General features: G+C 46.9%; 1 protein-coding gene and 1 non-coding gene across 3 annotated transcripts in view; one reads left to right on the top strand and one right to left on the bottom strand.

Moving 5' to 3' along the window:
* The window catches only part of GALNT12 (polypeptide N-acetylgalactosaminyltransferase 12), a 38,382-nt gene that overhangs the window by 2,763 nt on the left and 10,706 nt on the right, over window positions 1–24,913 (bottom strand). For both annotated transcript variants that reach the window (XM_025432535.3, XM_025432536.3), the window contains exons 2-9: window positions 22,748–22,917; window positions 17,486–17,675; window positions 13,664–13,849; window positions 10,856–10,973; window positions 9,282–9,458; window positions 6,846–6,977; window positions 1,149–1,262; window positions 69–215 (exon numbers count right to left, since the gene is read on the bottom strand). In XM_025432535.3, the coding sequence (XP_025288320.3) occupies window positions 69–215; window positions 1,149–1,262; window positions 6,846–6,977; window positions 9,282–9,458; window positions 10,856–10,973; window positions 13,664–13,849; window positions 17,486–17,675; window positions 22,748–22,917 (1,234 nt within the window). The remainder of the gene's footprint in view (window positions 1–68; window positions 216–1,148; window positions 1,263–6,845; window positions 6,978–9,281; window positions 9,459–10,855; window positions 10,974–13,663; window positions 13,850–17,485; window positions 17,676–22,747; window positions 22,918–24,913) is intronic.
* Window positions 3,982–4,083, top strand: LOC112650658 (U6 spliceosomal RNA). The gene has a single exon (XR_003130350.1). It is a non-coding gene; the product is annotated as a U6 spliceosomal RNA (small nuclear RNA).

The raw sequence follows: 24,913 nt of genomic DNA, 5'->3' as shown, positions 1-24,913 counted from the left end.
CTTTACTTTCACTCCCCCTTGGTGGCCCACGGGCCGACAGCAAGGAAGGCAGGAGACAGCTCGCTTACCTCTTGCAAGATGAACTTCTGATTCTCTGGGGTGATCTCCTGGCAGAGATGCATGACGAGAACATCCGTTCCTGCGTCCACAGCAATGCAGGCCTCTGGCTGGTGGGTGTTATAGCGTATTTCATTCTGGGACGTGTACTCAAAAAACTAAAAACAGAGAGGCCAACGAGCACCAGTTACTCTCTGATGTGGAAAGACGGAAATCGCTGGACAGGAACCTGAGGAGACTCCAGGCTAGAAGAAACTCAAATCGCACCCCTTTGTCTAGGTGTCTGACACCTCGTCTCCTATTTCCCCCATGGGGCCTGTCCTGATGGTTTATCTCCCTTCCTGGGCTGGGATCCTGTTCCAGTCTACAGACCTTCGAGGACTTGCTCCCCTGCTCAGCCTGAAGCTCAGCACTTCACCCAGACAGGCCTGCCCAGGCCACCAGCAATTGCCCTAAACACTGCTTTGCATGGCACTGTGCATCCAAACGTATAATTCTGTTTAAGCATTCATTCTAAGGAAGTTATTTGAAATACAGATCTATTGCTTTTTTTCTTCTTTTTTTTTTTTCTGACAAGAAGTCAGTGGCAGGGTTACATACAATCACAAAGACAGGCAGGCAGGGACTCAGTTATAACTAAATAGTAATATAGCCGTATAAAGGATTATTAAGAGGCCATTAGAACTGATATTCTCAAAGGATGTCTAATAACACATGAAAAGTATGATGAAGTAGAAATAATGGGATAGAAAACATATAGACATTATGATAATAACTATATAAAACAATAATCCAAAGGCCTTGCCTACAAAAAGATGGAAAATAAGTATGTCTTCATTCTAATGGCAGTTGCTGGGTCCTGTCATTTTCTTACTGCTTCTATTTTTTTGTATTTTCCAAATGTTCTGCAATAAGCATATATTACCTTGATAATGCAAAAATAAATCAAATGTTTAATTTTTTTTAAACAGAGAGATTTCCCCCTCATTTCCCTCTTCAAAGACCCATACCAATAGCCCTTGAGAAAAGATCCTCCTGCTGCCTGCTGCCCTTGGCCCAGGAATGTGAAGCTATAGAGAAGCAGCACCTACCTGGTTCTGACCCATTCCATGACAGATGTACAGAAGGACCTGGTATCCCACGACCTGGTTTTCATTGGGTGGGTTGTAGTCAAAGCAGTAATCTTTCAGTCCTTTGTTCTGGAGCTAAACAAAACATAAAGGTGGCATTTTGGTCCAGGTCCCGATTTATATGTAACACAGATCCCACCCCAGGCTCTGAGGGTAATCACTCCATCGGAGAGGATTGCCTGCTTTAAGAACTGGACTCAATGGGCAGCCCGGGTGGCCCAGCGGTTTAGCACCACCTTCAGCCCAGGGCCTGATCCTGGAGACTCGGGATCGAGTCCCACGTCAGGCTCCCTGCATGGAGCCTGCTTCTCCCTCTGCCTCTCTCTCTCTCTCTCTTTCTCATGAATAAATAAATAAAATCTTAAAAAAAAAAAACTGGACTCAATGGTAATAGCCTCTTACATTTTGAGTTTTGAAAACGCTTTCCCATTCTATACTACAGGCAAGAATCATAACCTCAGTTTTCAGATGATAAATCTGAGTTGCAGAGAGTTTAACTCTTTTAAAAATATATTTTATTTATTTATTTGAGAGAGAGAGCACAAGGGGAGGGAAGGACAGAGAGAGAGGGAGAAGCAGACTCCCTACTGAGCAGGGAGCCCAGGACCCTGGGATCAAGATCTAGCAGAAGGCAGACACTTAACCTCTTAACCACTTAAGAGCCGAGTTACTCAGGTGTCCCAAGTTTAATTCTGTATGGCCTGAAAGCTTCTATCTCTCCAGTTCTCATTAGTGGAGCCTTATTGCTGCACTAGTCCAAGTATAACTGAGTTGTTGCCTCACACATGCACCTAGGCCTCCTGCGAGTGTGCAACTGCAAAAAGATATCCAGACTGAGAGACTCACCATGCCCCAGATCAGAAGTCCACCATTCTAGACCACAAGAACAACATAATACAGAGCCAATGCCTTGCCCAAGGTCACACAAGTGCAGACACCTGTGTCTGAATCCAGGCCCCCAGCTCCAAATTCAGTGCTCTCCCCATGACTCAACACTATCTAATCTAATGTCATCTCTAAGGTACCTTTTAGATCTAAAATGCTTCAAACATTCTAAGAGCAAAAAACCACGCTCCATCATCTTCCCTTTCAAAAGCCTCTAACAAAAGACACATAACTTTCCAAATCCCTTTCTGGAGAGTTCAAAGACTCCCTCAATGAACTCTGTGTGAACCCCACTCTTGCCCTGGCTCTTGTCTACCCTTGACTAGTCTGTTCCTGAAGATAAGATGCAGCCATATAGAAAGAAGGTTGCACAATCCACTAGCTTATAAAGCATAGACTTCCGTGTTCTTGAAGTCTCTGCTTTGTGAAGGAATCTGGGAACAGGAGATGTTTAAAATAATCAGAGCATCTCAGATTTGGAAGGGCTCAAATGTCATCTAGCAAAGTCTTGACCACCAAAGGACCTTGATCTTAAATGAGCTCCCTATGTTCAGAAAGATTTGAAAAGAAACCGCAAAAACATTAAAAGAGGTGGGAACCTCTAAAGATGAAAACTGAGATGAACTAAGGTAGCTGTATCAAGTTGGTGAGGTGTAGAAAAAAATGATATTAAATGACTTTAGAACATTCCGTTTTTTAGAACATCCCATATTTGATTACATTTCCTTAGTGAATTATGTTCTATAAACAAACAGATCTGCAAAGAAATCTTAAACTTCATTCAGTATTACACTGTCAATGGCAATGATGTGTGATTACTTTGAAACTACTTTAAATATAGTTTAAGATAAAGCAAATAAATAATATGCTAATATTTTTTGAAATTAAGATTTTCAGCATAAGAAAAAAGAAATATAAGTATAATATTAAAGAAGAAAAATTTTGTGAGATTGCATTTGAGTTTGAGCATGAGCTCATGATTTGTTTCTCAAAGATATGCAGTTCCTTTCTCTGCTTTCTGAAAAACTATAGTTCCATGCCCTCTCACATGGTCCCCACTGTTCACACGTGGCCACCAGGCACCTGAAATGTGATTAAGTCCACACTGAGATATGCTGTAAGTATAAAATACACAGTAGATTTCAAGATTCAGTATGCACTCAATAAATTTTTACAACAACTACCTGTTGAAATGATGATATTGGGGATATATTGAATTAGATAAAATGTATTATAAACTTCACTTGCTCATTTTAAAAATACGGTTTCTAAAAAATATTCCACTACTTATATGGCTAGCATTATGTTTCTGTTGTAGAGCGTGCTCTAGAGACAAAGACCACTGCTGGCATCCAGACTGTAGGCTCTGACCACTCTTCCCCACTCAAAGGGTCAGGGCTTCTGGGAGGGATGGCAGCAAATGTAGAAGATGAGTGTGGCCAGAATCAAGGAAAGAACAAAATATAAAGAGTCAAGATCACAGAAGCCAAAATAAAGAGATTTTCACTAGCCAAAGATGGGTAACCCAGTTAAGACAAACAACAACAACAACAAATGCACAACAGACTAATTGATCGAAGCACACTGGTCATATAAAAACCCCACTGGTTTACAGTGATGCTCAAGAAAAGAAAAAGCCAAAAAGCAAATGAGCCAACAAACAAAAACAACCCATTCAGTACAATTGGAGGCAGTTAGAGTGCCAACTCTTACTCTGAAAACAGGCAAATAGAAAAGACTTAAAAATGTGTTGTGCCCTTTCTGAATGAACTCAATTTCATGGACACCCAAATGTCCTGGTTAACAAGGGAATGTCCTTCTTTACAGAAGAATCTCAGCTAATAAAGCAGAAGAAATGAAAGCACTAGAAAGAGCACCATTTGGCAATGCCATTTAAAATATGGGTCTAGGGCTCGCTTCAGCAGCACATATGCTAAAACTGGAATGATATGGAGATCAGCATGGCCTCTGCACAAGGATGACATTTCTCTGTGAAGCCTTCCATATTTAAAAAGAAAAAAAAAAGAAATACAAGTTTAGGTAAATGATTATCAACAGCCACCAAAAAAACACAAGAGAGAAGACTGAGGTGACCCCTGATAGCCTGTCCAGGAGAGGCTCCTTGGACCCACTGATCAATCTTATCACCCGAGGCAGGACAACCAGAGGTGAGGTGCTCCTGCTATGACACAAGAGGAGCACAGAGCACGCCCATGAAGTGTTCTCGCCATAAACAGTTGATTCCAACTCCAATCAGACCTTTAGACCTAATTTCCATTTTCAGAACTATGGGTGAGAGAAGCACAATTTAAAAGACACCACAGGGAACCAATTATGTAACTCCAAGGGTGAGATGCTCTACGGGACAACAGATGCTGTTTTTCCAACAAGTATTCGCAAAAGGGCAGAAAATAAAGGGAAGAAATAGGAAGTTATTAACTTATTGATTTATTGTTAATAAGTTATTATTTTGGGTTTTGCTATTTGTGTTGGTGACTTCACTGTTCAAGTTATTAATAACAAAGACAAGACAAAAGACCTTAGGCCTTAGATGAAAGAGTCACGGGAGGAAAGACATGGCAGCCAAACACAACAGGTGGACTGGATTTGGATCCCAGTTGGAATGAGCCAACCACCCCAAGAAAGATGTGAAAAATCGGGCAGATCTGAGTAAAGAGGAGGTAGTAAAGGATATGAAGAAATGACAGCTCATTTGATTGTGTGTGATAATGGTCTGTGGTTCTGTAAGACAATGTCCATACAGACATGCAGGTGGCAGTGAACAGGACTGAAATGACAGGATGCCTGGACAAAGAAAAATATGAGAGGATGGAACAGAGGAGACAGAGAGCAAGACAGGCAAAATCATGATAATTCTAGAATCTCGGGGTCAGGGTTCCTTATACCATTTTCTCTGCTTGAACATTTTCAAGTGAAAATGGAATTTGCTGCATTAATGGTCTGCTTTGTATTTATTTTGTATGTGTATTTAATGTCCATCTCCCTAACTTCTAGAAGGTGGGATAGTGGTTGTCCTTTTGCCATCAAAACTCTGATGCCCAGGGCAGTGCCTAGCACAGGGTAAATTCCATGTAAATATTAAAGTCGGAATATTCTGAAAGTTCTTGATACTCTTGAGGAGCACAAATACGTTGAGTAAGTGAAAATTTCATCAAAAGAGGCGGAGATTTAAAAACAATCAAGAGACCCTGCATATTAGGGAGATCGTTGTTGATGGTGTTTACTTTTTTTTTTTTTTTTTAAGATGCCTGAAGATGTAATTGGTTCTGATTTAGTTCATAGTTGTGGAGAACTTCTGTTCCATGCAATGTGCTCAGAATTCTCTCTCTCTCGCTCTCTTTTTAAAGTTTCAGGGATAGAGTTTAGTGATTCATCAGTTGTATACAACACCCAGTGCTCATTCCATCACATGCCCTCCTTAATGCCCATCACCCGGTTACCACATCCCCCCACCCACCTCCCCTCCAGCGACCCTCCATTTGTTTCCTATGATTAAGAGTCTCTTATAGAATCTCTCCTTCTGTTTTCATCTTACTTTATTTTTCCTTCCCTTCCCCTATGTTCTTGTTTTGTTTCTCAACTTCCACATGAGTGAAATCATATGGTATCTGTCTTTCTTTGATTGACTTATTTTGCTTAGCATAATATCCTCTAGGTCGTCCATCCACGTTGTTGCAAATGGCAAGATTTCATTCTTTCTGATGGCTGAGTAATATTCTATTGTACATATATGCCACATCTTCTTTATCCATTCATCTGTGGATGGACATCAGGGTTCTTTCCATAGTTGGGCTATTGTGGACATTGCTGCTATAAACATTGGGGTGCAAGTGCCCCTTCGAATCACTGTTTGTATCTGGATAAATACCCAGTAGTGCAATTGCTTGCTGGGTCACTGGGTAGCCCTATTTTTAACTTCTTGAGAAACTTCCACACTATCTTCCAGAGTGGCTGCACCAGTTTGCATTCCCACCAACCAGTGTAAGAGGGTTCCCCTTTCTTTGCATCCTCGCCAACATCTGTTGTTTCCTAGGATTTTGATGGATTCCTATCTTACATCTAGATCTTTGATCCATTTTGAGCTTATTTTTGTGTATAGTGTAAGAAAGTGGTCCAGTTTCATTCTTCTGCATGTGGCTGCCCAATTTTCCCAACACTATTTGTTGAAGAGACTGTCTTTTCTCCATTGAATATTCTTTCTGCTTTGTCAAAGATGAGTTGAACATAGAACATCCTGCTTTGTATCTATCAAAGGCTTCCAGAATGGAATACGGGCACCTCTGATCAACAAGACACAGCAGAGGAGACCTCCCTAAGTTGGTGTAGTTCCTCCCAAGAGCCTAGGCACTGGACATTTTAGTTGACTTCATCCCAGAAACATTTCTTTCAGGTTCTTTGAAATAACTTAAGTGGTTCTTCTTCCTCCACTACTGTCTTTATGAATCCCTGAGTTGGGAATTATTAACTGGTCCAGGCATTGAAGCCTGACAATTGGACATGGAAGCAAAAAGTAAGCCTAAGTTTCCTCATCTATAATACGAGACTTATACTCACCAATTTGGAGACGGCTTCTAGTGCTGACATTCTGGACCCAAGGTCCAAATGTGGGGAGAAGGAAAGACAGTGCATGAATGTGGGGAGGGGAGGGGCCACGAGGAAGGCTAGTAGTCCCTCGCCAAGGGGCCTTCCCCAGCCAGGAGTTGTTGATCAGGAACCCCCTGCCTACCAGGGGCAGGGGCCCGCCTCGCTCACCATCCCGAAGAAGCCAGGCCTGTCTTCAGGCACGTGCAATTCTGGGTACACGTTCTCCAAGAACCACCTGAAGTCCTTACACTGGAGCTTTGCACGGAGCTGCTTCCTCTCTGTCACATCCCCAAAGGGTTCCTGAGAAAACAGCAAAAACGGTGAGTCCCTGCGGGTCACATACCTCCTATCAAAGTCCCATCTCCACGGATGCTCCCCTATTCAACAGCGTTTAAAGGACGCAATGTGTCTGGTGATGAAGTCAGGGAGCTGCAGCGCCCTGGGGCTGCACTGGATCCTTGGTCCGGGGGATTGGTGAGTGCATGATCACAGAGCAGCGAACGGAGCACGTACCCCATGACGTTCTGAATTACTGTTGACCCCTGAGCATTCACTTTCAAACAAGGTTAAGTAGCCTCGATGTAATCACACTCACAGACCTTATGTGTTCAATATACTGAAGTCTGAATCTATACTTAACAGTGGTAAGCACAAAACGCTGTGAGGGTAAGTACTTGTGAAAGGTTAGTTTTCTGGACAAAACCAATGATTCAGAACTTCCAAATAGCTGAATAAAAGCAAGCATCTGTTTAGCATGGCCACAGGAGCAATGCCAAGTGCTGACATATGACTGTCCCTGCACTATAATGTTAAAGCAGTTTACTTTGGGGCACCTGGGGGGCTCAGTCGGTTGGGCATCTGCCTTTGGCTCAGGTCATGATCCTGCGGTCCTACGATTGAGCCCAGAGTTGGGCTCCCTGCTCAGCGGCGAGACTGCTTCTCTCTCTTCCCACTACTTGTGCTCTCTCTTATCTTTCTCCCTCTCTCTCACATAAATAAATAAAATCTTAAAAAAGTATTAAAATTTGACAAGCTAAATATTTAAACAAAATGGTTATGATAGGAAAACATCTGAGCTAACTTTCAGATTTTTTTACTTAAATTTCCCAGTGGTTCCTTCTTTGGGGAGTCATGGTGCCCTCATCTTCAATCAAATTCCCATTTTAACATTCAGCCCAGGCATCCAGATAAAAAAGGTGTACAAGGTGGCCTTCTAAACAGGTTATTCTTTGGGAACCCTCGGGAAGAGGAACTGTGGCTTCTAGAGTGGGTAATGGGAAGGAATAGATATTTCCACCCTGCAGCCTTGGACAGGACAGAAAAGCAACAGACCCTGGCACCTAGAGGCAGAGGGGCCAAGGGGTGGCCAGGGGCAGGTCTGCAGGAGGGCACATGCCCCAGGCTCAGCTCTGCGTGATTCGCCCACAAGGCCCTGGACAAAAATCTCTCAACTTCAGTTCTGTCACCTAAAAAATGAGAACTTCATAGCTACCCTGAAGGGCTGCTGGAAGAATTCAGAAAAAGAGATTTTCTTGGTGGCTGGAAAAGAGAGGCTTTAGAGCACACCTCATCTTGCCAAGTGGCCCTCTGAGTTATGCAGATGCAGGGTGGGTGTTCTGTCCCGGGGCCTGCAGAGCTGGCCAGTGCAGAGGCAGTGCACCTATCTGAAGTTTATTTGGAACCCTAAAATCAAGACCTGTGGTTGCACACCTTTGTCGTCATTCGCAAACATGCAGAGAGCGGCCAAAAATCAGAGTCACCCAGTGTGACAGTCCTAACAGAGGTCATGACTCAGGTCCCATACTGTCACCAAGTGTCCTGTTCACGCTCTGTCTCGTGCCCCGTTTTTTGGGTTTTGCTGTTTGTGTTGGTGACTTCACTGTTCAAAAGCCCCCCAAGCACCATGCTGGAGGGCTCCCTAGAGTTCCTAGGTGTGAAAAGGCTGCGCTGTGCCTGATGGAGAAAATACACGAGTTAGACAGGCCCCATTCAGGCACATGTCATAGTGGTATTGGCCACGAGTCCAATGTAAAGGATCAACAATATATCCTTCATCACGTCTTTCAACAGAAATACACACAAACCAAGTTATGTCTTTTTTTTAAAATTTTTATTTATTCATGAGAGACAGAGAGGCAGAGACACAGGCAGAGGGAGAAGTGGGCTCCCCACAGGGAGCCCAATGTGGGACTCAATCCCAGGACTTCAGGATCACGGCCTGAGCCGAAGGCAGATGCTCAACCACTTGAGCCACCCAGGCGTCCCAAAACCAAGTTATGCCTTGCTCAGTTGGCAAAAATGTCAACCTGCGAGAGGCATGCAGGGAGCTAGCCCTGTAGTCCTGGGTTCAGCAGTCTGGAATTCAGGGTTGGCAATGACTGCACAGACTGTAATTACTGTGAATAATGAGAATCAACTGTGTGTATTATTATTATAAGTAGAAGAATAAAGTTTTCCCACACTGGTATCAGGAGTGCCCAATTTATTCTCTATCTCTGGAACCATAGGTCCGCTATGGTGGGGAGGCCAGACTCAGCTGCTTTTGTTTGATGAGGCCAGCCGGGGTGCAGGCCAGCCGGGGTGCAGGCGGGCCAGGGAACTCACCAAGCGGGCATGGGGGTTGCGATGGTAGTAGAGCTCCTTAAAGTCATCCATCCACACTTCAGCTGCTCGGACGCTGTTGGCCAGAGCCTTGTTGCGGGAGTAGGGAGCTTGCTTGGGGAAAACGTGGCCAACGTGAGAGCACGGGTGTGTCTCCAGGGTCCCACCACATTGCCAGATCTGTGCACAGATTAGGGAGGAGGCCGGTGGGTGAATTGGGGGGTGAGCGCTGGCCTACAATGCCCGCAGCAGGCAGACTGGGCACACAGATGACATGAGGAACACTGCCAGGGCCTGGCCCTCCATGGGGCAGGAGGCCACCTCCCTGGCACACACCGAACACAGATGCAGCCCAAGAGCAAGGACACAGCCCCAAAGACAAATAAGCCATCGAAAGCAAGACCCCAATGTCCATGCACTAAAGCTCATGCACTTGACTCACAGGAACACCCATAGCTGACCTCAGTGGGGACCCCTTTACTCATTATGTAAAACACAGGCTCATTACCTGGTCTCCTAGCCACAGAAGATAGGAAAGCAGCAAGGAAGGAGAGAGGTTTGGAAGGGGGAAAGGAAGAGCTTCTAGAGGCAGGCAGAGCAGCCTGACACCTAGGGAAGAGGCAGAAAGACCATTAAGAGCACACCCTGAACCTCAACCTCAGGCTGAGTTGTCTGAGACCATTTCACGCTGGGGCAGATGGCCACGAACACCCCACTGTCCCCAGGATGTGTGACAGGGGAAAGTATCTGGTACTTAGAATGGAAGTGGGTGAGTTTTCCGTGGAGGGCCAATTCGTATTTACTAACCCTGTCTAAGCAGGAAACCACATAAAATATTGTTGAAATTTATAATTTTCTATTAAAAAGTACAGATATTGACGTAGATTTTTGATACATAAAATGCAAGATTTGGGAAAACCCACCGAAATGCTAGAGGTCTCTCAAAGGGACATCTGTGTACCACATGCAGCAAATTAGTAGGTGGGCTGGTCCCAAAAAGCAGGTTCCTGGTCCCGACCAAAAATCTATCAAACCTGACTTTCTGGTGACAGTACCTGTAAGTCAGCCTTTTTGGCAAGTCTCCCTAATGATTCTGACGCGTGGCAAAGTTTGAAAGTCCCTGTGCTAAAGAGGGTACTTCGTAAGTAATTCAGCAAATCAAGGTTCCAAGAGATGGGATCGGGAGGCAGGGGCCTGTGTTTTAGCCCAGTCTCTGCCACTCACTGTTTGGGTGACCTGGACCCTGTTACCTCCCTCTCTGGGACCCAGTCCTGTCCTGTGGCAGCACGAGAATAGAACTAGGTGACTTGTAAGGCCCTCCCCTGCCCCAAATCTGTGAAAAGTACATTTTTTTAGAAAGTTCAAATAAGAAGACAAAGATGTCTATAGGATGTGTGCATCACTACTCTATCATCTTTCAGGACCGTTAGATACAATCTACCAACATGGAGGAAAAATCTACCAGGTTCTCCTGGCAAATCCTATTATGCTCTGAGAGAGAAGGAGAGGGGGAGAAAGAGAAAGAGAGAGAGAGAACAGGTTAAGAATAAGACCAAAGAAAAGACTGGAATACTTACCCTAAAAGAGAATTCCAGGTTTTCTCCGCCCCAAACTTCCATTCCTGTATCATAAGACCCCAGATATTCAAAATATTTCTTACTCACAGCAAACAGCCCTCCAGCCATCGTTGGAGACCTGGAAGAGAGTGATAACCAGATTGCAACGTGAGCGCAGGAACTCATCACAGTTGAACTCCTGCCCACCCATCTCTAGGCACAGCCTGTGTTCCTGCCCTGGGCCAGGGGCTATGCCGGGCCTGGAGGCATAGATGTGTCCCCACAGTCCCTGCCCTGGGGAAGCTCACAGACATCTCAACACACACTGTGCGTGAGATGACTCAGCTCAAGGTGGGGTCCTTGCGCACACATGAGAAGTCATGCGGCAAGTGAGGGAGGGTTCGGCCTGAAGAATACAGGGGAGTTGGCACAGAAGGGGAATGGGATGGTTCTCCAAGAAGACACCAGCATGAGCAAAGGCCTGAGGGTGAGAGAGAATCTCATACTTCTAGATGCATAGATAACAAGGAGAGTCAAGAAGAGAGATGTGCTCCCCAAGATGATGGCTAGTGCTGGGCTGCGGTGGCCTTGGCCATGCAACCACAGCGCGAGCACAGACGCCCTTAGGGCGGCTGAAAGCACATAAGGCAACGCCATCATCTTAAATCTCCCCCAAGGCCCGTTCCTCCCCTGCATGAGTGGCCACCCCTGCACCCCAGGCGGCCAGCTTTGGCCTGCTTCTTCTGCTTCTGTTTTCTCCCCATGAGGTTCCTGTAGAACCAGTACTGGTTCCAGAAAGGGCCCAAGGCTTCCGTCCTACCACAGCAGAAAGCTGGAAAGGTCAACACACCCAGAGATGCAGACTCAAAAGGATGCATTCAGAAATGGAGAACCACATATCAAGAGCCTAACTGTTTTAAAATTGTAAGATCTTCCAGGAGCACTTCTGGGCCTTGGCAATGTATTGGCTTAGCCTGTGCTCCAAGCTCTGGGCCAATGAGAAAAGGGCAACAAGACTCCTTGTGGAAGGGAAGGCTCTAGACTACAAAGCACTTCCATGAGTGTTCACCCTAAAATTCTAGAAGTAGGCAGGGTGGATATGCCTGTATCTATTTCACAGGTGAGGAAACTGAGGCCCAGGGATATTACAGGAAGGGAAGGGGAGCTGGCCATAACATCCCTGAGCACATATGTGTGTATGGGGGGGAATCACGAGAGTTCGTGTCAGCCTCCCAAGCTGAATATGTGACCCTGGATAGGATCCTTCCTACTCTGAGCCTCAGTTTACAAATCTGTTCGGTGAAATGTTGGGAAGGATCTCCTTCAGGACACCTACAGAAGCCTGGGCATCATTCAATCTCTCCCTTCCCCATTCTCATTCGGTCTCTCTCTGTTTTTCCACAGCAGCATTTCTGGAGTCCCCACTTTCCCTCCATCTTCCCCTGCACCATCCTTCCTGACTGGAAGACTACAACACCTCCTAATGATGTCCCTGCCCCCTGCCCCACCCCTGCAGGCCCCTCATCACATTGCATCCAGCAATCTTTATTTTTTATTTTTTTATTTTTTTATTTTTTTCCAGCAATCTTTAAAGACTGCAACAGGCAATGGTCATTTCCCAGCCCCAATCCCTTCAATGGTTCTACCCTCTCAGGGTAAAGTCCCAAGCCCTGTCCTTGGCCTTCCAGACTGGACATGCCTTGGCCCCATTCATCTCTCATCCCCCATTTCTCAACCAATGTCTCCACAGGCATTTCCCTCTAGTCACCAGTGGGTCATCTCAAGGTCAGAACTCAGGTGGCAGATTCAGAAGCCCATCTGCCAAACATGAGTGCAGACCGAAGACACCATTTCCAAATCAATACACCAGCAATATAGCTGATGTCTGACCTCCATCTGCCTGACTCCTATTATCTGCCTCCCATTTGATCCTGAACTTGGAAGGGGAGGAAGAAGCCATACTATTAACTTCTAACACCTCAAAGAATGAGAGCAACTGATCCCTCTTTGAGCCCACTTTACTCAGACTCAGGTTTACCCACTGGCCATAGGTGGCCCATTCACCCCCAGGTCCATCTCTGCCAGTTGAAAAAGGACCTGAAAGTGTGTCTTCAAAATGTTAAGCATGAAATTACCATAGGACCCACCAATTATGCTCCTAGGCATACACCCCCAAAAAACTGATAACAGGGACTCAAACAGATAACAGTATCCTAATATTCACAGCAGCATTGTTTATAATAACCAAATGGTAGAAACAATCCAAGTGTCTATCAGCAGGTGAATGGATAACCAAACATGGATATATATTCAGCCATAAAAAGGAATGGAATTGTAGAAGAATCTTGAAAACATTATGTTAAGTAAAAGAAGACAGACACAAAAGGACAAGTATTGTGTGATTCCACTTATATGAGCTATCTAGACTAGGGAAATTCGTAGAAACAGAACATAGAGCAGAAGTTACCAGGGGCTGGAGAAGGAGAGACATGGGAGTCATTGCTTGATAGGATGATGAAAAAAGTTCTGGAAGAATGCAGAGGTGATGGTTACACGATACTGTGAATGTGCTTGATGTCACTGAATTAAACACTTCAAAATGGCTAAAATGGGAGATTTTACCACAGTTTTTAAAATAAGTAAATAAATAAAATATGCCAAAATGCAATCCATGTGTGTAGCTAAGATTTTTAATAAAAATAAATAAATGCTCTGGAGAAAATGGGAGAGCAACAGCAACCCAGCCCTCCCAAGAGCCCTCCCCAGCACGGCAGCCAGATACAACAAGGCATGCTCACAGAGCGAGCGGCCTGCAAGTCACCCCCTAACCTGATGACATCAATGGGGGACCGCATGCGCATCCTCTCCCTCTCAGGGACCACGTGCCACGTGAACACCAGCCTCCAGTCGAAGCCGCCGATCTGAGGCTCCCTGGGGTTGCCCAGGTACTCAAACGTGTTCCAGTCAATCACATCGATTACAGGGCACACCACAGCCGACTCTTCCTCGTGGATCCTGCAAACACCAGGACACTCCATGTGCCTCACCATGTGGATGGGTGGCAAGAGGACGAGAAGGGAATTTGGGGATGAACTCTCCTCATCCTCTCACTTGGAAGGAGGAGCACCTGTGTGACAAAGGCTTGTGCCTCTTCCTATGGGTCTCTGTAGCCATGGCAGGCCCTGGCAGGTGGTTATCGTAGGGGATGCTCAGGTGACAGGGGAGGCCGAGGAAGCAGGGATTCTGGCCTGAATATGAAGGGTCCCACAGTTTTAATATTCTTATTCCATCTACGGATATTCTGGATAAACTTGAATCTCTCAATGAAAGTCGAGACACGTGAAAATCAAAGATCACTTTTACGACAGATGATCGATTTTCAGTTTCTAAAGATTGCAAGAGGTTTCTTCATTTAATCACAATGAAACATCTTCATGTCAAGAAATAATTACCCCCTTAAAAAACAGAGATGTACCCAGACCAAAGGATCAGCTTTGCAGTTGGAATAAAAATTTGAGTCCTGCCCCTTATTTGCTGTGTGACATTAGCCAAGTCACCTAACCTCTCAGAGCCTGTTTTGTGTGTGGCTAACGCTGGCACAATAATACCTACTCAGAGGGTTCATGGGAGGACTCTCTGAGGGAACATCTATAGAAGATGGCTCGCAGAGCACCTGGTACTATTGCTCTTCTTTTAATTCTTTTTTTTTTTTTTTTTTTTTTTTTTAATTCTTATTATTGTGAGATATAGCGAAAAACCTGGTCCTCTCACTTCCCGCTGCAGATATCAGCCTGCGTGTGTCTGCTTCATCTCTTCTCCACAATCATGATTGCAGACCCGGGCACCCTTCAGCAGGCTGGCGTATCAGTTTTTTGTATCTGATGGCACACCAGGAAAGATGCACTGAGACTGGGCCGTGTCCAAACGCTGAATTTTTCTGGGTTACATTTTGGGAGCTTTTAGCTGGAATTTGAGACCTAAAAATCCTAAGTCACACAGGGCAATGCTGTGAAGAAACGGGGATGAACCAGACTTGAGCTGTAAGTGTCCTTAGAATAATACTAGAACGGACGACTCACTGACCTCCACCTCTGAAAGGAATAATATGCTGAATGTTAATTGAATTTAAATTTAAAAAAAAATTTTTTTTTTTAAAGAATAGGGCAGCCCTGGTGGCTCAGCGGTTTAGCACCACCTTCAGCCCAGGGCGTGATCCTGGAGACCCAGGATCGAGTCCCACGTCGGGCTCCCTGCATGGAGCCTGCTTCTCCTTCTGCCTGTGTCTCTGCCTCTCTCTATATATATCTCTCATGAATAAATAAAGTCTTTAAAAAAAGGAGAAGAAGATATCAGGAAGTCAGGGTGGGGTGATGTGAATACCAAATTTGGGTGAGAATTACAATATTAGGTGAAATTTCACTGTTCGGGATAGATTATATGAATAAAACCTGTGAATTCCCCAAAGTAAGGAAGATGTAGGGTGAGCACCTACCAACACCTAGTTATTAAATAAACTGGGTCCACTCTTAGATGGTTTGAAGGGACCAACAGCAGACCTCTCTGGGTAGGTTCAAAGAAGCTTCTTACTTAGCCCCTGGCAGAGAAAGAACTCGTGACTTGCGATCAAACTGGCTGGAGGCATGGGGAGTCTAATTTTTATAGAAAATTAGGAGGTGCCAGCATTGGAGTAAAGGCCCCTGGATCCTGGTCACACAACAAGCAGACCCTGTAACAGTACATCCCACAGGTGGGGGGCAGGGGCAGGTGTACTACTAGCACCTGGGGCAGAACCACGCTTTGCTGTGTGGGGCTAAGCTGCCTGACATGAGATGTCTGGTATCCCCAGGACAAGGTTTGCAAAAATGCCAGGAGCACTACTTACCTGACTTGAGAACCAAAGTACACCTTCTATTTTCAAAACCCCCTGGAATAATGGGGTACTGTTCCTATTGGACCATCTGAGTGGCCAGTGTGCCAACTCCGGTGCATACCTAGGTCCCTGGAGAGCTTCTGAACCATCCAGAAGCCCAGGCCCACCCCCAGAGATTCAGATCCAAAGAGTCTGTCATGAGAACAGGAGTTGGTATATTTTACAAGTTCCCCAGGTGGGATTCTTTTGTCTAGAGATACGGAACAAGGACTTGTCTATGGGGAGGGCTGCCTTGCTGCCCTCCACAGGATGGGTTAGAGTGGAATTCTGGGCAGCATTAGCACATCAGCTGCCTTTGACCAGCCTAGAGGAGGCCATCTGTGTGCAGGGTGGGGAAGGGGTGAGGGGTGAACCCACTGGTCCAGATTCCAGAGGGAATTCTTTAGCTGTCACCATGTTCTAAATAACCTCAGACTCCATCACAGGCTTGAGGAACCCTGGATGCTTGCTGCCAGTGAAGCTCATCAGAGCTGAGGAGGAGAAAGAGGCAGCTATGGCCTCCATAGGGGACAGGACCAAACATAGCAGAAGTAGCAGAACAGGGGACAGCCTGGTCTCACACAGGAAGAGAAGCAAGTGGGTCCCAGCTCTTCCAGACAGACTCTAGCAACCAAAGTGCTAGAGGCCATAGGAAGGCAGTTTGCCAACTGCAGAGACCCAGATCCTCCGACCCTTTGCCTGGTCCATAGGGAGGAACCAGATGCAGAGCCCCCTCTGGGGGGGAAGGGAGACCCCCCCAGAGCAGTTCCTAGTCTGCCAGCCTGGCTCCTGACTGCTATGATGCACAATTAGGAGAATGGGGAGAGAAAGAGCGAAGAGAACAAAAGTTGGGGCCCAGTGACAGTAGTTTTGGGGGACAGTCAGATTGGAGGGGTCAGGGGAAGACACTGTGGGACAGCAGGAGGTATGTCGTCCTTGAAGACTTTTCATGGCTCCATAAAAAAAAAAATATATATATATATATATATTAAAAACTGTATTTTATGACTATATTGGTAAAAGGACAAACACAATTCAGGCTAGATTCATTATTGTGCAGTCATTATCGATATTCATTTTCTTCCTCTGGTTTAAAAAAAAATGCAGGACATCTGGGTGGCTCAGCGGTTGAGCGTCTGCCTTCAGCTCAGGTCATGATCCCGGGATCCGGGATCGAGTCCCACATCAGGCTCCTTACAGGGAGCCTGCTTCTCCCTCTGCCTCTGTCTCTGTCTCTGCCTGTCTCTGTGTATCTCTCATAAATAAATAAAATCTTTAAAAAAATAAAAACAAATTTAAAAAATGCAAAAACATTTTTGTGGGTCTGTTAACATTTCACGGGCCCTAAGCATTGTAGGCACTGAGTATAACAGATAAGACAGCCTTGCTTGAAAGAAATACACCAAAATATATATTCTTTAGCAGTGTGATTCTATATGATTGATTTTTTTTTCTTGGTTGATCGTACTTTCTAAGTGTTCCACAGCAAAGAGGTAAATAGTAATAAAAGCAAACACTCATACATGCTAGCCTCATACATGCTAGCATGTTCTAAAGACTGCATGTGTATTAATTCATTGAATGGCCTCCACAGCCCTGTGGGGCACGGACTGTTATCATGCCCGGTGACAGACAACTGCCCAGGCAGCATCTGACCCCAGGTGCCCGGCAGCCTCTAATGCCCCAGGTAAGGAGCTTCCGCTTCTGCATGATGTTGGGCCCGCACCCACATGCTCACGCACCTCTGCAGCAGCGGCTCGAGCCACCCCTCGTGGCACTCACAGTGGCAGTCCAGGAAGGTCAGCACTTCGCCCTTAGCCGCAGACGCGCCCAGAAGCCGGGCTCGCACCAGGCCCTCCCTCTTGTTGGCACGGATAAGACGCACCTTGGGCAGCCCAGATAGCTCATTGGCCAAGCGCTCCTTTAGATGCTCTGCGGAGGCAAGTAAGACAAGCAGGGTCACCGCCCCACACCCCAAGTCATGTCCTGCCAGGGCCTCACTATCCCAAAAAAGAACACACATAAGCCTCCTTTGCTCTGCACCTGGGATGTCCTGACCTCACCCAGAACCAGGGCGGGAAGGGTAAGAAGGCCAGGGCAGGCTGGGGCAGAGGAATTCCAGAACCACCGAATGCTCCCCATCAGAACACACATGCACTAAATTGTATGCTTGAAATGGGTGCATGTGGTATTTGGATATATCTCAACAAAGCTGTTACTCTCTCAGAAATATATCATAGCTTGACGTGTGAGCATTTAAAGAGACAAAACATAAAAATTGCCCAACCACAATGTTTCAGAAAAACTGGCTTACTATAAACTTGGTTTATTTACATTAATTAATTATGTAAAATGTTATAAAAATTTAAATTATGTGGAATTATGTTAACAAATAATAACCTCCCATGCCTAATTACTGTCTAGGGGATTTACCTATAAGTCACATGAGTCTTAAAACTATCCCATAAGGTAAAGACAACAATTATCCCCATTTATAGACGAGAACACTAGGGCCAGAGAGGCTAGGTAATATGTCAAGATCTCAGAACAAGTGAGCTAAGGAGCCAGGATTTTAACCTGGTGGCCCTGGTTTGAATCCAACAGGCTTAACACTGCCTCCCAGAGCTTCCTTGTACAATCTCTTATCCTTGTGAAACAAATCCAAAACTTGTCAGGAGGATGTGCTCATTGCATTTTGCGGAAGAGGAAATGAGGCTTTAAAAGTTGAAAAGTCCACAGCAAGGGCTGGCCCCCAGACTTGCAACTCCACACACGATCTGGGACTGGAGGCCCTGATTTGCACCCCTCTGTGGGTCACATGGAGGTGGGTGGGAACCCATCAGGCAACCTAAAAATGAGACAATCTCTCTAGGTCAATGTGGGCTTTGTCTGAAGTCCTCAATCATCAGCAAAAAGGAAAATTTTATGAACTGTTCTAGGTTGCTTCATAGTTTGTAAAAATGTTTCCCTAAATATTCTTGGCACTCAAAAAAAAAGAGCATTCATTGGTTGATTTTTTTTTTCAATCCTAAATATAACTGCAAGTAAGCTGACAGCAGGAATAAGGGAGCTGACTTCCCAAGAAAAGCTAATTAGTGGCAGTGCCCAGTAAACACCCAGGAAAACGCAGGTGCAAAAAAAAAAAAAAAAGGAAAGAAAGAGAAAAAGAAAATGCATGGGTAGCCGCTCTTTATGGATTTGGATTTGGTCAGCATCAAATTTATGTCTGTCTGAAATGTCTCCCCAAACCCTGGGAGGGGCTGACACTGGTTCAACCCGGCTCAGACTGACACACAGAGGGTGGCAGGGAGGAGGGGCAGATCAGGGCTCTGATCTCCTTACAGGCTGGGGGCGGGCATGTGGCCCACGCTACAAGCCACCACTATGGGGAGGGAAGCCTCGGCCCCACAGGGCCTTACACTGACGTCCATGAGAGAACAGAGCTGCGCCGGAAGGGCTTCAAACCATAGTCCTGTCTGTTGAGGTGCTATTCAGTCCCACGAGGATAAAATAATTAATCTGATCCTTGCTTCTAAACGAATACATTTCTGAAATGTTTTCGGCACTCTACAGGTTTTTAATATTTCATAAAAGAATAAGTTACCATTTAACAAATGCTAGCACTACTCCAGGCACTGAGCCAGCACACGATCAGCCTTCATCTCAATCCTCACAATGACCCTACAAGGTAGGAACTGTTACCCCATTTTATGGGGGCCGAGGTCAAGGTTGACGCTGGACTCGCTCAAGATTGTGTAGCCACAAAGCATTGGAGCTGGGCTCCTTGTGCACTATGATCCAGAACCAGTGCCAACGCAGATTTAAAACAGCCCTGGGGGCAGCCCGGGTGGCTCAGTGGTTTAGCGCCGTCTTCAGCCCAGGGCGTGATTCTGGAGACCCGGGATCGAGTCCCACGTCGGGCTCCCTGCGTGGAGCCTGCTTCTCCCTCTGCTTGTGTCTCTGCCTCTCTCTCTCTCTCTCTCTGTCTCTCATGAATAAATAAACAAAATCTTAAAAAAAAAAAAATCCCTGGGAGCAAGGGAGCAAAGGAGCAAAGGAAATAGATGAGTGCCTACTACGTGCCAGTGGACATGGGGTTCTGTCCGGCATAAGATCTCATTTATTCCTTGTCGCTCTTTGACATAAGTATGGATAAACCCATTCACAGATGAGAAACTGAGGCTCAGAAAAGACAAGTGACTTGTCCCAGGTGTCATGATAGGTTCACAGTAAAGCTCACCTCCAGCCCAGATGCCCTGACCCCAGAACTCAGTGCCCAGTAGGCTTCACTCAGCCTCAAGCTCGGGTCTGGCTTACACGGTGTCATAGAGAATGCCAGCTGTCCCCAAACACCCACTCTCCCTGTGGGTACACACAGCTACCCATCATATAGGCTACAGTTCCCAGCCTCCCTTGCAGCGAGGTGTGGTCAAGTGTCCCCGTTCTGCTCAGTGGGATATGAGGGCAACTTCCCGGTCTGGCTCCCCAGCTCCTTGAAACCCTACTACTACCGGGAATGAGCAGGAGGGGAAGAACCAGCCTGGGGCATGCAGACCAAGGCAGCACCACATTCTCGAGAATGTGCAGCTACGGGGCAGAAGGAGCTGGGCCCCAACACTGTGGAGCCCGCCACGCCGGCCCTAAGACTGTTATGCAAGAGGTGTGATGTGAGAGACACCAATTTTTATCCCGTGTAGATCACTGTTATTTTGACTTTCTGTGAGAACACCCAAACACACCCACCAATTAGGACACATCCTCCTGGCTTTGAAGTCAGACAGACCAGGCCCAGAGCCTGAAGCAGCAGAAGCCCACGAAGCAGTAGCTGCCCAGGGATGGTGATTTGGCTCTCCCTGTTGCTGTGGCCTTGACATTTCTCCTCAGTTGAGCTTAGCTGCCCTCACTTCGGCTAGTCACGTGGCATGTGGCATGACGGCAGCAACCCCAACACCCCACCCATGAGGTGTTGAGTCATGGGTGACTGTGACCTTCCTGTTTCCTCCAACAGCCCTCAGATAATTCCCACGAGGTTTATTAAATTGAAGCCTACACCCCTTATCCTGGCCTCCAAGGCCCTACTGGCCTGACCCACCTGTGCAACCTGGTCCCATGTCACCTCCCCACTGACAGTCGGCCCGAAGAATACCTGTTCACCCTCACTTCTTCCTGCACCTGCTACCAGTTTGCCTCCTTCTCTACATCCTAGCTATTGGCTTAAAACCACCTCCTCAGGGAGGCTTCCTGCCCCCCACCAGCTAGAGGAGGGCCTGTCCCCAAGCTCCACGTAGTCTTCTCCCACTTGTTTCATAGCACTTTCCACCTTGCTATATTACATTTGCTATGTCATTGCATTATGCTATGCTATTTTATATTGTGTATTTTATATTGTGTTGTATTACATTATTCTTTACATGTTCATTGACCATCTCCATCCACATCTCCACTCACCAGAATGTGAATTTTATGAGAGCGGGGATTTGTGTTTCCCACAGAATCCCCAGTGCCTAGAACAGTACCTGGCACACAGCAGAAAATCAAAAAACATTCAGTGAATAAATAAGGGCCAGTCCTGGACTGCATGCAAATTGCTGGACCCCAGGTCACACTGGTCGGGCCTATAGGGATGCTGGCCACTCTCTCAATGGAATGTCTCTCCCTGGCTTCAGTTCTCCTGTCTGGGCTGTCCTTTTTCTTTCTTTCTTTCTTGCTTTCTTGCTTTATTGCTTTTTTTTTTTTTTTTTTTAAGAATTGAGAGAGAAAGAGAGGGAAAGAGAGCTAGGTGAAGGGGAGAGGGAGAGACAAAATCTCAAGCAGACTCCTTGCTAAGCATGGAGCCTGATGTGGGACTTGATCTCAGGGCCCTGAGATCATGACCTGAGCCAAAATCAAGAGTAAGATGCCCAACTGACTGAGCCACCAAGCACCCCTGCGCTGCCCCTTTTGGATCTCATCTCAAACTTGACACATCTAAAGCCAAATGCCCCCTTTCCTTTCCTCTCCCAGACCTGTCATTCCTGCCCTGGATGGCTTTTCCAACTCTGGGATAGCACCACCACTCATCCAGAGACCTAAGCCAGGAGCCTGCAGGTCCTCTAGATGTCATGTCTCCAATGTCCCTCCTCCCCTCCCTACCCCTTCCCTCTACCTGCACCTGACTCCAAGCCTCCACCTGTCACCTGGGCCACCTCTACAGCACCTGGCCTCCCCACAGAGCTTCCCTATACACCATTTTCCCACAGGTATCTCTGGCCCAGAGGGATCCCTCAAAGGGCAAAACTGCTCTCCTGTTTAAAATCCTACCTTTGAAAAAAAAAAAATCCTACCTTTGCTCTTCCTGCCCCAGGACAAAGTCCCAGGTCGGCCTCATGTCTAATGCTGCTTGTACCCTTCTCATGTCTCATCCCTCTCCTCTGCCTGCCCCCCTGAAGCAGCTGCTCCTTCCTGAACTACCTGCAGGTCCTACGCAATCCAAGCAACACCATGCCTCCGAGCCTTTCCACATTCTGTGCCTCTGTTCAGAACACCCTCCTTCCACCTCTGCTGCCCACAAACCATTCAACCTTCAAGACGTAAGGTCAGGGATCCCTGCGTGGCTCAGCGGTTTAGCACCGCCTTCAGCCCAGGACATGATCCTGGAGACCCGGGATCAAGTCTCACATTGGGCTCCCTGCATGGAGCCTGCTTCTCCCTCTGCCTGTGTCTCTGTCTCCCTCTCTGTGTCTCTCATGAATAAGTAAATAAAATCTTAAAAAGAAACCCCAAAAGACATAAGGTCAGCCACTATTCCTGAGTGTTGTGTGTCCTGTAGCACCATGTGGCAGAGCCGTCAGCACTCCCGCATCCCCAGCCAGCTCTGAGCTCCCCGAAGGCCGGGGCTGGGCACAGGGGGACACAGGAAGCTCTCCCTTCCTGGACCCCTACCACCTCCCATAAGTCACACCTTTGCCTCCCAGACACTACTATGGAAAGCCAGGCCCCTTGGAGAGCCCGTATCCGGGGCTTACCTCTATCACTGTAGTCATCTACAAGGATGACTTCTTCTAGCAGGATGTCTGGGGATGTCTCAAGGACACTGTAAACTGTCCGGAGGAGAGTTGACCAGGCTTCATTATAAAACGCTATGACAACAGAAGTCGTGGGCAAATTCTCATAATCATATTTCTTCTCTTTGCACCTGCAAATACAAGACAGTTTCAGGGATCGAGAACCCGCTGCGGACTGTGTGTACCGGGCCCAGGATGGCGCTGGGGATGGAGGCATGAAGGTGACACAGGTCACGGTTGTGAGGCCTCTTCCTGGAGAGTAGAAAATAATCTGCTGGCACCTTCCAGAGCCCCCCGTGTTCCACTAGGAGCCAGAGCAGATTCTAAGAAGGGCTTTAAAATGATGCCAAGAAGCTTGAACTGTGGGACACTGTTTTTAAGCTTTAAAGCCATTTTCAGATTTGAGCAACAGACAAGCAGACTCCAAAGGGAGGGAGACTGCCAATCCTCCCTCCTCCACAGCTCTCTCACCTTCCAGCCCCACTGCCAATTGGCAGGCCTGTGCTCAGCCATGCCCTCTGCCTGGAGCATCCTTTCCTCATTCCTCTCCCTGGGAAACTCTCTGCCCTCTTTCTGCCCCTAGGCCTGCAGGTGCAGGCTGCTACAGGCTGCAAGAGGGGCCCCTGGCCACGCCTCTCTCAGCAGGTGTCACTCACTGGGCTTGCTCAGGGCTCTGGCCCTGGCTGGAGTCTCACTGCGCTCCCCAGCACCACCCTGGCCACACCTCTGCTTGCAAAGGCGGTGTGCTGGCCGCAGAAACTGAAGCCACCACTAGAACACTAGAACAGTCTAGAAGGGCTCCGGGGAGGACCCTGACTACCCCCTCTTCCAGGAGCCCTGCCACCCCTCGCCTCACTCCGTGGTGGCCTGGAGATGGGGGTGAGGGGATGGGCCTTTGACTGGCAATGAGAGGAACCAATAAGCTTTCTCCTTCTTTCCTAGGGTTTCCTGTTACCTTACAGGGAAGTTTCCCTACTGGACAGAGAACTCTCCTCACAGTGGCTGATGACAAACTCCCAGAAACTGGGCCATGCCTGGAAATCATCAGCAAGACATGGCCAGAGACAGGCAGGCACAGAAACCCAAGAAGGGCACCTGCAGGCCCCTGGGCTGGAATGGTAGGCTGGCAGTGCAAGATGGGCAGACATGCCCAAGACCGGCCACACTGCCTGGGCACAAGGGAAGGCCTTACAGACAGGCCGGGCAGCACGTCACAAGAGACGCAGAATCCAGTAGGATGAGGAGTGAAGCTACTCTGCTGACCATGTGACCACAGGCCAGGCGATGTACCACTGTGCCCTTACCTGTAACCAAATATTTCCCAATCACCTACTATGTGCTCAACTGAAAAAAGAAAAAAAAAGCTCTCCTGCTCCCACAGAGCTTACATACAAGGGGACAATAACCAAATAAGCAAGCATGTCAGTAATTTCTGAAAGTGATGGTGCTATGAAGAAAAGCGGGATGCAAAACAGAGCAACTGTTGAGGGGAGTGGGAACAGGGAAAGGGTACAACCTGCAGAATGGGTAATCAGGGAGGGCCTCTTAGAGGAGGTGACATTGAGGATGAGACCTGAAAATGAGGGGCCTGGTCCTTCAAAAAGCAGAGAAAAAGACCTTTAGGTATGCATTTTATGTCTTTGTGGTTTTTCTCCTCTTATTTTCTCCTTTTTCAAACATTCCTTAAGAAAATTTTCAAACATACAAAAAGTAGAGAGGATATTTTAAGAAATTCCTGGGACCTTGTGCCCGACATTCTCAATGCAAGGTCAATCTTGCTTCATCTATGCCCCCACCCATTCCCTCCATCCCAGACTAGTTTTAAGCAAAACCCAGCATAGCCCAGCATCCATAAATATTTCAATAGATCTCTCTAAGAGATAAGGACTCTTATGATAAAACACAAGAAAACTGAAACACCTTAAAAAACTAGTGACTCCTAAGTGCTTCCATATCTCCAATCTAAAATATTTCATAAAAATTCAGACGGTAACAGTTGGAAGACACACCATTCTTTTAAGAATCTCCATGTTGTGGGGATCCCTGGGTGGCTCAGCGGTTTGGCGCCTGCCTTTGGCCCAGGGCGCTGTCCTGGAGTCCCGGGATCGAGTCCCGTGTCGGGCTCCT

The sequence above is a fragment of the Canis lupus genome, chromosome 11 (assembly GCF_003254725.2).
Source record: "Canis lupus dingo isolate Sandy chromosome 11, ASM325472v2, whole genome shotgun sequence".
Classification (NCBI taxonomy): Eukaryota; Metazoa; Chordata; class Mammalia; order Carnivora; family Canidae; genus Canis; species Canis lupus.
This window is presented reverse-complemented; position numbering and strand designations above follow the sequence as displayed.